This window comes from Indicator indicator, chromosome 31 (genome assembly GCF_027791375.1).
Source record: "Indicator indicator isolate 239-I01 chromosome 31, UM_Iind_1.1, whole genome shotgun sequence".
NCBI lineage: Eukaryota > Metazoa > Chordata > Aves > Piciformes > Indicatoridae > Indicator > Indicator indicator.
The window spans coordinates 11,679,534-11,691,774 of record NC_072040.1 but is presented as its reverse complement, the minus strand read 5'-3'; the positions used below and the strand labels follow the sequence as shown (position 1 = coordinate 11,691,774).

The following is a 12,241-nucleotide window of genomic DNA, read 5'->3' as shown; positions in this document are numbered from 1 at the left end:
TCCTCCAGTCCTTGCCTCTGCTGCTTTCTGCAAGTACTTGGTAAAGAAATGTTTCCTAACACTGGCATATGCAGGGGGTCATTTTTATACATTTTAACAAGAGGGTAAACCTGTGGCATCAGTAATGCAGCAGAGACCTGCTTTCATAAGGAGACAAGTAAGCTATGGAGCAATGATTAGCTGCCCTGTTTGAGGCAGCAGGAGGGCTTGTGCTGGGTACTTGGGATAGGGTGAAGACAAGAACCACCTCTCAGATTTTTGGCTTTTCAAACCCGGGGAGCGATGCTCCTAGGAACACGTCCGGAGCACAGATTTCCAGCTGGAACCTACCTGCAGCCTGGTCCGTGGGTCTGGATTTTGTATAGCTGAAGTCATGTTGCTAGGCAGTCCAGCACACTGACCCAGACCCACGTGGGATGAATCCCTATGGAACAGAGCACACAGGTTTAAATATAAACATCTGTGCACACAAGCAGTGACATGCAATCACTGCTGGGGACAGGGGAGTTCAGCTGTGCACAGATGCTGTGTGAGCCCTTGGCAGCAGGTGTTTGCATTGTGCTGGCTTCAAAGGCTTAATGAAGGGCAAGAGTCTTCCCTCTCCAACGCTGAATGTCTCAGCTTAAGGAACAAGACAGAGCTCTCTAACTCTTCTCAAAGGAGTTAGAGCAAACACTCCACATCAGGATTGGATAGAATTTGGGATAGAACTGGGAAGTTTAAACGGAAACACTGTTCATAAATTACAAGCTACAGTGCAAAGCATAGAAAATACAAAGAAACCCATAGGCCACGGCTCTCCAAAACCTCTTGAAGCCAAAACTTCCACACCACTGCCTCCAAAGCCAGCCCAAATCCCCGGCCTGCATGCCCCCCTCCCCATACTGAGCTTCTCTGCACCCCCATACTGGAGTGACAGCCACCAGCCCAGCTCGCCAGCTCCGGGGTGAGCCAGGCCACCCCAGGCCCAAAGTGGCAGCAGGAGTAAGGACAAATCAGGCCTCACTCCCCCACACCAAACCTGAGATAAGACTCTGTGCATCCTCCCAGGAGCAGAGAGGGAGGGCAGAAGGGAAGAGGCAGCTCGTGCTGTCCCCTTATAAAGGCCAGATGCAGGCATTCTGGGAATGCAATAACTAAAGTTACACTTTCCGGTCCAGCCCTGGACTTCTCCAGTCCTTCTGGATGACTTCTCTATGGTTTCTTAAAGGCACCCAGCCTCAGGCCATGACACTGAGGTTTACAGGTCAAATTTAAAATGAAATAATCAGTTAGATTTTCCCCTTGAAGCAATTAACTTCTAGGGAGAAGGGAGGAAGGAAGAAATATACCCCAGCAATAATTGGCAACGATCAGTACATGTAAGCAAGAGATCTCTCAGTTACTAGCTGTCATCTGTGGGTGTGCACAGCTGGTCTGAAAACATAACTTAACCTCTTAGCCAAACCCAAAAAGCAAGGATTTTCTCTGCCATTGAGCACTACCAAATGCAGGGCATACTGACCTCAGTAAGCCTGGCAAGTAAAAGCATCCATGGCCATTCCTGGCTAATCCAACATACACAACTTGGGAGAGTCCTGCATGTTCCTGACCAATGCCTTGGTACCAGGCAGGCAGACACAGATTACACAAAGCACATCAGTGAGCATTTCCCAAACTTCTCCAGCCTCAGTTTTTTAAAGATGTGCAGTGCAGCCCTGTAAGCAGATCCTAGTGCCCAGACATCCTTAAAGGAAACCAGACCCATTCTGCATCTTCCCAGCATTACGAAATGGCTGGCAGAGGAGATGTTACAGAGCCCTGGAACCAAACCTCCTGATGAGCCTTGGCTGGGCTGAAGGGAAGGGGATCTCTGTGCCTTGCATTTCACCTCCTGCAAACCCTGCAGCTGCCTCACAAGACGAGCCACAAAGCACACATTCATGTTTTGTTTACTTAAGGCATTGATCTCTGTCTCTGCTGGGTGGATTGTTCAGATGCATTTCTGACTGAGCCGAAGAGGCTGATCTGCAGGACACAAACCTCTCCATTGCACAACACTCATCCATGCTGGCTCTGAGCAAGACTCCTTCCCACTCATGCTTCCCTCCTGACCCCTCTCTACCTTCCAGAATCTCAGCCCACTCACTTAACTGAGGCTGAAACAGGACAAATGGAAATTTCCTGGCTCCTGGATGCTTCACTTAGGTTTTACCCACGTGCAGAAGCTAACAGAGACTGGGTAACATTTTATTCCAGCTTTATTTCAATTCCAGTCTCATACTGCAGCACAGAAGAGCCTGAACTGCTTCTGACTTAGCAAAGTAACAGTGTCCCTTTTTAGTGTCTGCAACAGGCAAAACCAGCCTAAAGTACTTAGAGATTCTTTATCTGTACTATCCTCTGCGCTGTTTTCTCTCACAGGCTTCTTTAGTCCTTTATTAGGTCATAATGGCAGTGCCCTATGAGGAAAGGCTGAGAGACCTGGGGCTTAGTCTGGAGAAAAGAAGACTGAGTGGGGATCTGATCAATGTCTATAAATATCTGAGGGCTGGGGGTCAGGAAGGAAGGGACAGGGACAGCCTCTGCTCGCTTGTGACCTGTGATAGGACAAGGGGCAATGGATGGAAACTACAGCACAGGAGGTTTGACCTCAACGTGAGGAGGAACTTCTTCACTGAGGGTCACAGAGCACTGGAACAGGCTGCCCAGAGTGGAGTGGAGTCTTCTTCTCTGGAGCCTTTCCAGCCTTGTCTGTATGTGTTCCTGTGCCAGATTCCATGGTCCTGTTGTGGCAGGGGGATTGGACTCTGTGATCTCCAGAGGTCCCTTCCAACCCTTTAACATCTGTGATCTGTGATCCTGTTGTAATATAGAGATCTGGAGTTGAAGATCTCTCTGTAGTAACTCAAAATGACCAAGAATGTGATTGTTTTGCTCATCATGGAAGTCCCTTCATAGCAGCATTAGCCTCTCCTTGCCATTACCATTTTAATGACAAATGTCTTTAAAGAGGTACATGGCCAAGTTCCCTCAAAGCAGATGCACTGACCCCCACTCTAAGACCTGTCTTCAGGTATTATGGAAGTCAAGCTTCAGACATGAAATTTTCTCTGAAAATCTTAAAGAAATTTGCCAGGCACAACAAGAAGATGGACTGCAGTGGTGGTCACCTGCCCTGGTCCTGAGCCCAGGACACTGCCTGGGCTCAGGACTGCTTTTGGTTGACTGTCGATTAAATACAAGTCAGCAGTGCCCAGGTGGCCAAGAAAGCCAAAGGCATCCTGGCTTGGCTCAGAAGCAGGGTGGGCAGCAGGGACAGGAGGTGACCATCCCCCTGAGGTCAGCACACCTCGAGTCCTGTGTTCAGCTCTGGGCCCCTCACTGCAGGAAGGACATTGAGGGGCTGGAGCCTGTCCAGAGAAGGGTCTGTGTCTAGGCTCAGGTCTGGGCCAAGGTGGTGAGGTTCCTCATTCTCCTCACAGGGACTCCCCCAGCACATGGGGAAGCAGGCACCAGCCACAAAGAGGCAGACAAGCTTGATGCAATATTAAAGAGTCTAAAAACACCTCTGTTCTAATGCTTCTGAGAGCTCAACAAACTAAACACCACACTACCAATCCAGCTGGATCCTTCCCATTTCCTGGGATGCTGCTGAAGTGAGCAGGTAGGAGACACAACTGCTCCTTTAACTGCAGCAAGCAGCAACAACTGCAGGGCTTCAGAGCAAGGTAGCTAGAGGCAGAGAGGCTTCCTAAGCTGACAGCTGGAGGCTTCTTGTATGAGGCTGTCCATGGGGCTGTCAGTGTGTCTGTCAAGCTAACTTGCAGCAGTTATTTGTCTTGCTAGGTGCAATTCAAAGCACACAGCTCTTTGCTGCTAGCATTTGTGCTCAGAAATTGCTGGTGCAGGAGTGGAAGCAGCACTGGCTCATGCAGACTGAATGCTCAGTGGCCTGGCTTCATGGGGTGATGCTGAGTACCATGTGCAAAGGGCTCAGTGCCCTGCAGAATCAGGTGCTGTGGTATCACCTCTACCACGTCAGTTACCACGGGTGGTAGAGCTCCAGGATATTTTGAGGCAATTCCCAAGAAATAAAAGGAATCTAGGGATAGCAACATAAGCAGCACCCTACAGGCAGGTGTTTGATTTGCAGATGTTGTTAGGTAGAAATTACAGAATAGTTTGTGCTGAAAGAGGCATTAAAGATTATTCTTCCAGAACTTAATCCTAGAATGGTTTGGGTTGGATGGGACCTCAAACCTCATCCAGTTCCAAGCCCCTGCCATGGGCAGGGACACCTCCCACCAGCCCAGCTTGCTCAAGACTTCATCCAGCCTGGCCTTGACCACCTCCAGGGACGAGGCAGCCACAGCCTCCCTGGGCAACCTGTGCCAGTGTCTCACCACCCTCACTGGAAAATAATTTCTTCCTAATCTCCAGTCTCAGTCTCCCCTCTCCCAGCTCAAAGCCATTGTCCTCATCCTGGCACTACAAGCCCTCATCAAAAGTCCCTCCCCAGCTCTCTTGCAGGCCCCCTTCAGGTCCATGTATCTGGTCTAGCAACACATCCTCTCTTTCACAAGACACCAGTGTGTCTGTGACTCTGAAGTAGGTCAAGGAACAATTGGACACATCTGAACATTTGCAAGCCTGTGTGTAGAATAGCAGCAGATGGCTACAGATGCAAGCTGGCATTTGGAATAAGAGACAAGAGGAGCTCAGGACTCACCCTAGTGTGTGCCACAGCCCCACAGCAGCACTGGGAGACTCCACTGCCAGGGATTTCCAACTATGCTTTTCCCCATTCTTGTCATGGCTTCACATCTGCGCTGTTCATTTCTCCCAAAGTCTCCTGTGTTTCCTGTGCTCAGCCCACACACCTATTTTATAGCTCTAATGAAAAATAGAGAGCAAAACTCACACCTGATGGTGACCACCACCTTTCAGTGCACCCCTGCAGGGAGCAGAACCTGACCAAACAGGTGCTGCTTCAAGCATGCAAATGCAGTATATGAAGAAACACCTCAAGAATTTTAATTACTACATGAGAAAGCTCTGTAGCAGAGATAAAATAGATTGCCTGCCTAAGAGCACACAGCTGGAATGACTTTAGTTCCCACGGTGCTGCTAAGAGGCCTCTTTATGGGTTTGGATTAGAGGGAGAAGTGCCTCCAGCCAGGCACAGCAGGTGAGAGGGGCAGCTCCAAACCCACAGACCTGCAGGGCTGGTACAGCTCCTGAATAAGGGAGCATAGGACACACAGAGCTGGTAACTTCTGGCATCTCACTGCTGCTGTCTGACACAGATGGGTTTCTCAGGGTGCACCAACTCTTCTCCATCTTTAGGAAACTGGTGGTGTTCAATTTGTGGCTTGGGTAGATCAGCAATTTCTCACCTATGCCTTCACGTCACAAGAGACAGAAGATAGTGACTGAAGAGGGCACACTGCTGGCATGCAGGTACCTGACAGCTCATGAGCAGCTTAACACTCACACACACACTGAAACTGGCATTGCCATTCCTTGCCAACTTCCCCAGCACTCTGAGTGCCTACTGGAAACAAAAGCCACAGAGCACTCACACAGAAGGTCCCTCTGTGTGTAGCCCCTGGTGAAAGAGACTGAAGCCTCAACACAAAGCCAGGAGCCACTGGGGGCACTGGGCTCTCCTTGGCACTCAGGCTCACCCTAGCAGAGGGCAGTCTCACCAGCTTCCACCTTGCTGGCCAATGGCAATTTAAAGAGCCTCTGCAAATGAAATTTCTCAGACTAAGGTGAGCAGCCACAGGAGCAGCACCACTCAGTGCAGATGCAACTACACCCAGGTGAAATCCTCAGCTGATGAGCACAGCCTGGCAGTGAGCTGCAGCCAAGGTGCTTGGCTTCCCTCTGGCTTCCTGTCAGTGATTCTGTGGCTTTGTATGAAGCCTGCATGCTGCAGGCACACCTGTGAGAGAATGCCCAGGGAGGGATGTGCTCTGTGGCACCTGGAATCCCTCACTGGGAATTTACAAATCATACAGAAGAGGTGACAAATTCCTACAGCTTCAAATACTTTTTTGTTTGTTTTGTTAGAGGCATAAGGTTAGTGTGGATACAGCACATCACCATCTGCTGCCAGACACTTCTTGGTGTATGTTATTGTGGATGTGAACAATGGCCTGGATGTATGCAGAGATAAGGTCTGAAATTATGCCATCTGTGCAGTGTTAATGGATAAATGCTATTGGGGAATTATCACAAAATTCCAAACCATGAATCACAGAATCCTAGGACTGTTTCAGTTGGGAGAGCTCTCTCTCATTGTATCAAATAATAATTAAAAAAATATGAGAAAACTATTATTAAAAGGGGCTTCAGCTGCTTCCCAAGCCACTCACCAGAGGAAAAAATCCTATTTTCCAAGTATGATTTTAAAGCAGGCATTTCCCCCTCACCTCTTTATAGTATAGCAGACTTCACTGTTGGGTGGCAGGATAATTCATCCACTTCTGGCCCAGCAATTCCTAGATTTAACTCTTACAGCTGCAGTGATGCTCAGGAGCTAGATTGTTGTAACTGCATAAAAGGGACATCCTGACTGATGATCTCCTGCATATAGAATCACAGAATTGTTAGGGCTGGAAGGGACCTCAAGGATCATCCAGTTCCACCCCCCCTGCCATGGGCAGGGACACCTCACACTACAGCAGGTTTCCCAGAGCCTCATCCAGCCTGTGGATATGACCCTATAGAAGATACCTTTAAAAGGACCTACCTCACTTGAGGAGGCCCCCAGAGAATTCTTCTCTCTCCTTTCCTGGCAGCTGTTGACCTACAGTGTGTGGGGAAGACTGCAGGACCAGTGCCTTGGTGTGCACTAGAGATACCCAGGCACATGAGGGACTGTCACCTGCCATTGGTTCAGCAAGAAAGTGAAGGCAAGGAGGATCCTGACTCATGACCTAGAGCATGGGAGTGCCTAAGATAGGTCCTTCCTTGGAGGGCAGAACAACAGCCTCCAGTTCTGGCTGTGTTTGCCAAGGCTAGGTGCAATTTTCTCACACACCTGTTGAGCCTCCTGCTCATCTGTAGGGTACTGGCCCTATCTTCTGGTTCCTCGGGAGGTTTCTCCTCACCAGCAGGGCTCTCAGCTCATTTCTGGGAGGCCTGAAGATTTCCACAGCTGCAGACTTACCCACACTGTGTAAAGGTGTTTTGGCCTTTCCTGCCCCATTCCTGCCCAAAGTGGGTGTGTAAGGGGCTGCAAACCAAGGACACTGTGCTAGGGGAAGGCAGCAGAGAAGCACAGTTCAAAGCAGCCTGAGCACTGACTGATGCAGTCTTCTTCTCTGGAGACTTTCTAGACCCATCTGGATGTGCTCCTGTGTGACCTGCCCTGGGTGATGCTGCTCTGCAGGGGGGCTGGACTGGGTGATCTCCAGAGGTCCCTTCCAAGGCCCCCCTCTGTTGCTGTGATGAAGTGATGATGATAAGCAACACGCTGCCCTCCTCAGTGCGCTTTCCCACTGCAGCAAGCTGGAGGCATTGCAGCTGAGCATCACACTCCTGGCAGCACCCCTGCACATCTGCAGCATCCATTGTGAAGTAAACAGCACCAGTCAGCTGGAAAGAGCTTTCCTCAGCCTCCTTCAGATCCTGCAGCAGATCTGTCCCAGACTCAAGGGAGAGAAAATGTTGGTGTGTATTTTCCTAGCATCTTGGAGCTGGCTGCATCTCTGTGCGCTATTAGTCAGCACCTTGGTGTTCTGTGCTTCCTGTGTTTCTGTGCTTACTATGGGCAGTTATTGGTCTGCTGACCTAAAAATAAAGTAGCATTACAAATTCTCTGAAATTAGTTTATCTGAGGAGGAGGGGCAGGAAAAGGGGAAGTGGTGCAGGACAGTTTGTATTCAGTCCTCTTTTCAGAAGCTTCATCTTTTGTATCAGCAACAGTGTGGCCAAGTGATTGTGCCCTGGACTCAGTGCTGGTGAGGCCACCCCTCCAGTACTCAGCTCAGTTTTGGGCCCCTCACTAGAAACACCACTGGGGTGTTTAGTCTGGAGAAAAGGAGGCTGAGGGGACACTTCCTGGCTCTCCACAACTCTCTGAAAAAAGGTTGTAGCTAGGTGGGAGTCAGTCTCTTCTGCTAAGGACAAGTGATAGGGCAGAAGAAACAGACTCAAGTTGCTCCAGGGGAGGTCCAGGTTGAATATTAGGAAAAATTCATTCACCAAAAAGGTTGTCAGGCCCTGGAACAGACTGCCCAGGAAAGGGATTGAGTCACTATCCCTGGAGGGATTTAAGAGACGTGTAGATGTTGTGCTTAGTGACATGGTTTACTGGTGGACTTGGCAGTGCTAGGTTAAGAGTTGGACTCAATGATCTTAGAGGTCTTTTCCAGCCTAAATGATTCTACAATTCTGTGGAAATAAAAATTGTTGGAGAAGGTCTCACTCTCTCCCCCCCCTCCCTTCGCAGACCTCTTCCTTCCTCGAACCAAACTGCAGGCTCTAGCAACAAGGCAGCTAATAATAAACTCTTCAGCTGAACTCTAGGAAAGCAGCTTGGTCAAGGCTTTGTCTGCCAAGTGCTGACCAAAACATGTTCCCAGCTGCCAGCACTGACTTTATTTTTTATAAGCCTGTCACACATTAGCCATCTCCCCCTCAGAGCAGGTTTTGCTCCAAAAAAGGCCTAACACTTCCAAAGATGGAGTCAAAGGCACTTGAGTCATGGTCCTCCTCCCATGTCTCATGTCAGTGAGGCACACAGGGACTTCTCTGGTCACACAATATTAACACAACTGCCCTTACACCATGAAGCAAACCCCCACTCTATCAGTTTCTATTGCTGCCCACTCCAGCAGGTTATACACAAACAGTGCTGGGCTTGCTACAGCAGCAGCCAGCAGCCAGGACAGGACTCCTTTCAAAATGACCTTTTATCAAGAGTTTGCACAACAAAACTTGGGGTTTGCCTTGGACTTGCCCTGTATTGCCTTCTTTCAAAAGGGAGTGAACACCATCACGACAGCAGCCATAACATTTCTGCTAGACAGGCTGGAGCTGGAACAGCTCAGCTGCCTGCTGGCCCCAAGAGCAACCTCAGGTGCTTCCCTGGGAATGCCAACCCAGCCGACCAGGGTCTTTGGAGCTGTGAAAGATATGCAGGTCACCTCCCTGAATGGAGGGCCTGGTGCCAGGTGAGGCAGCCAGTGCTGCTGGAAGCTGCTGGCTCCCACTCCCTGCAGAGGTGGCTCAGAGGCTGCCTTGAAACGTGTCAGGGACTGCAGCAATGGGAAGGCACTGGGCTGGGAGTTCTGAGGGGGGGACACAAGAGCCCTTGCAGGCAAACTTGCTGGTGCAGGGACATATGGAAAGCAGGTCAGGCTAGCTCCTTCCTGTGCTGCCCCACGATGCTAGGAAAGATGAGGAAGGAGGTATGGGAGGAAGTTTGGGCTCAGAAGTAGTACAGTCAAAGAAGGCTTCTCAGATCAGGACATTCAGTTGTGCACTGAATTACACAACTCTCACCAGTGCCAATGTTAAGGCTTCATGACCCTGTTCCCCCTTTACTTAAGGCTCTTCTCCCATACAGCAGACTTGTGGGACAGCTCCTTCACCTCAGCAGTGTTGTTTGTATGAAGGAGAAGGTGGTTATGGTTGTTTCCTAAGGGTGGAACTACTCTGTGCCCTCCTTTTCTGGTGAAATCTCCTCCCACTGCCAGCCTGCTGGTCCTCCCCTCTTGCTCTGCTGCCCCACCAGGCACAATGGCAGAGGCATTTCTGGAAGTGCTCAGATAAACCTGGCATGTCTCAGGACGGAAGTAGTGCAGGTGGGTAGCACCACACTACCCAAGAGAAAGAAATGTAAGCAAGCTAAGAAAAAATCCCGCCACAGCAGTGACTGCCCACTCCTGACTAGAACCTCTCACAGGTCACTGCAGCAGCAGGCTGGCTAGGGACACTGTCTACCCCTGCTCCTTTGGGGATGGAGGGAACTGTTGACCTATTTTTTATTTTCAGATGGCCTTTCCTATCCTACTGCCTAGTAGGCATGTTTAAAGTGATTCTTGTTGCCCCCACCTTCACAGGAGAGAAAAGACAAAGTGAACTCTTCTGCTGGCTTAGAGATGGAAAGGCAGCTGGCAGCCTGCAGGATGAACTCCTCTGGCTGCTTCAGACAGAGTTGGCACTGTGGATTCTCAGAGGCCACCAAGTCACCTCCCTGTGGACACAGTGACAGAAGTCAGCCTGCCTCAGTTTATTGGCTGCAGAAACTGAAATGTTTCCTTGAGGGAAAGGGAAGATCAGAGCCTTGAAAAGAGGAACCTCACAGACTGCTGCCCCCTGCACAGAGATGTGTGGCCTTCACAGGTGAAGGCCATTTTCAGTGAACAAACATACAAAAAATGGAAAAAAGTGGAAAAAAGGAAGTGCCTGACCTCATTGTACCAGTTCTTGCCATCAGAAGGCATTCACACCACAGCCTCCTGTCTGGAGAGGAGAGCACAGCACACGTCCTGGCTCAGCTGGGAGCACAGCCTACAGCAGGTCCCCCAGTGCCAAGCCCACTGCACATCAGGCAGTGTGCCAAAGGCAAGCCCAGCTGGGCAGAGACTGCTGTGAGGTGTGGGCCCTTTCCTGCAGCCAGCCATTCCCTCTGCTCAGGAGTGATCTTCACCTCCACACCGCTCACGACCAACCAAACCAACCACATCCCTCTGCCAGGGCTATTGCTGAGGCATTCTGTGTGCCAAGGAAATGAAGCAGCTCTGGAACTCACACCCTCCTCTGTGAGGCTGGGGGGCCATGGGGCTGCACCTGTGTGTCTCGATGCTGCCAGCAAGGGAGGCTCTCCCAGGCAGTGCTGGGCTCCCCCAGGCACCCCAGGACAGCAAGCTGCAGGACACGCTGCGGCCACTTACCAAACCTCTTGTAGCCAAAGGACTGCACCTCCTCCTCCTCTGCAAAATCGTCTGCAAAAGGAAGACACAGCAGCAGGTTACTATGACTGCCACTGGGAACAGATGGGAAGACATTTGTCCAGGTGCATGTTCATGAACTGATGCACTGGGCCTGTGTTACTGACCTCCCCACCCCGCTCACACCACACCTGTCCCAAGGCAGAAAAGGCAGGTCAGAGACCTTCCCCCAGGCACAACCTGCAGCAGAATCCAGCCTACAAATGATTTGTCACCTGGCAGCTACCCTGAGGCCTGCTTGGCCACCTGAGTACAAAACAGAGCAGATGTCCCTCATCATGGTGACTGCCACGACTGTCCCCAGAGTGCCACTTGGGCAGGCTCAGCCATGCCTTGGCTCTTACCCCAGCCTGCTGCCTGTGCTGCCCAGGTGGTCAGGCTCAGGTCATACAGCACCAGCTGAGGGGTCTGCAGATGTGCCACATATAGCTGTGGGGAGTAATGAGAGAGGAGTCAGAGGGCATGGCTGTCCCTCCAGCCACCTCCTCCCACAGTCTGGCCTGAAGAGGCAAGATCCAATAAATATGGGAAGCACAGCTGACAACCTCAAACAGACGAGGAAAACGAAACCCACTAAAGCCTTCTGGTTCTCATGTTCACCAGCCAGCAAGCAGGAAAATGCTAATGATCACAATTTTCTTTGGTCAGAAGCTTCATTTTTCTCCACTTCCTTCCAGCAGCAAAGGAAAAGTCAGGCATCAGCAGAAGAAACACAAAACACACCCTTGGCTTTTCTGTAAAAAGGGAAGTTTGTGTTTGTGTGCTCAGCCTCCTCCACCAGCACAACCTTCCCTCTGCTCAGCCTCCTCCACCAGCACAACCTTCCCTCTTCTGAGTCAGGGAGGGCAACAGCACCAGGAGCCCTGGCAGGCAGCACAGCTCAGGCTGCTCAGCTCCTACTCCCCTGTCTCACAGGGAGTGCAGAGCAGAGCCATTCCACCTCCCACAGGCACTGTTTCACATGGGGGAAGCCTCTGCAGGGCTCTCTTCAAAGAGGACATAGGTCAGGGTTTCCCAGGTGGTGGTGAGTGGCTGGCAGCTCCCTGGAACCATGGTGCCTTTGTGGTGTTTGCCAGGGCACTGCTGGCACTGCTGGGCACTCGGGCACCCCTACCCCTGCTCTCCCAGAGCCAGCACCTCCTGGGCATTGCAGCAGCAGGGAGGTAGGCTCAGCACCCTGGGAAGCTTCAGCAGCAGATCACCACCTTCTACCACCCTTCCAGGATGGGGTGCCAAGGAAGCTCACTCAAATGCAACCTGTCCATCCAGATCTTTCCCCGACAAGAAGGGTA

General features: G+C 50.9%; 1 protein-coding gene across 1 annotated transcript in view; it reads right to left on the bottom strand.

The window, feature by feature from the left end:
- COLEC12 (collectin subfamily member 12) overlaps positions 1-12,002 on the bottom strand; it is an 86,743-nt gene extending 74,741 nt beyond the window's left edge. The window contains exons 1-3 of the mRNA XM_054394668.1: positions 11,922-12,002; positions 11,294-11,378; positions 10,893-10,943 (exon numbers count right to left, since the gene is read on the bottom strand). Of these exons, the coding sequence (XP_054250643.1) occupies positions 10,893-10,943; positions 11,294-11,378; positions 11,922-12,002 (217 nt within the window). The remainder of the gene's footprint in view (positions 1-10,892; positions 10,944-11,293; positions 11,379-11,921) is intronic.
- Between the last annotated feature and the right edge of the window lie 239 nt (positions 12,003-12,241).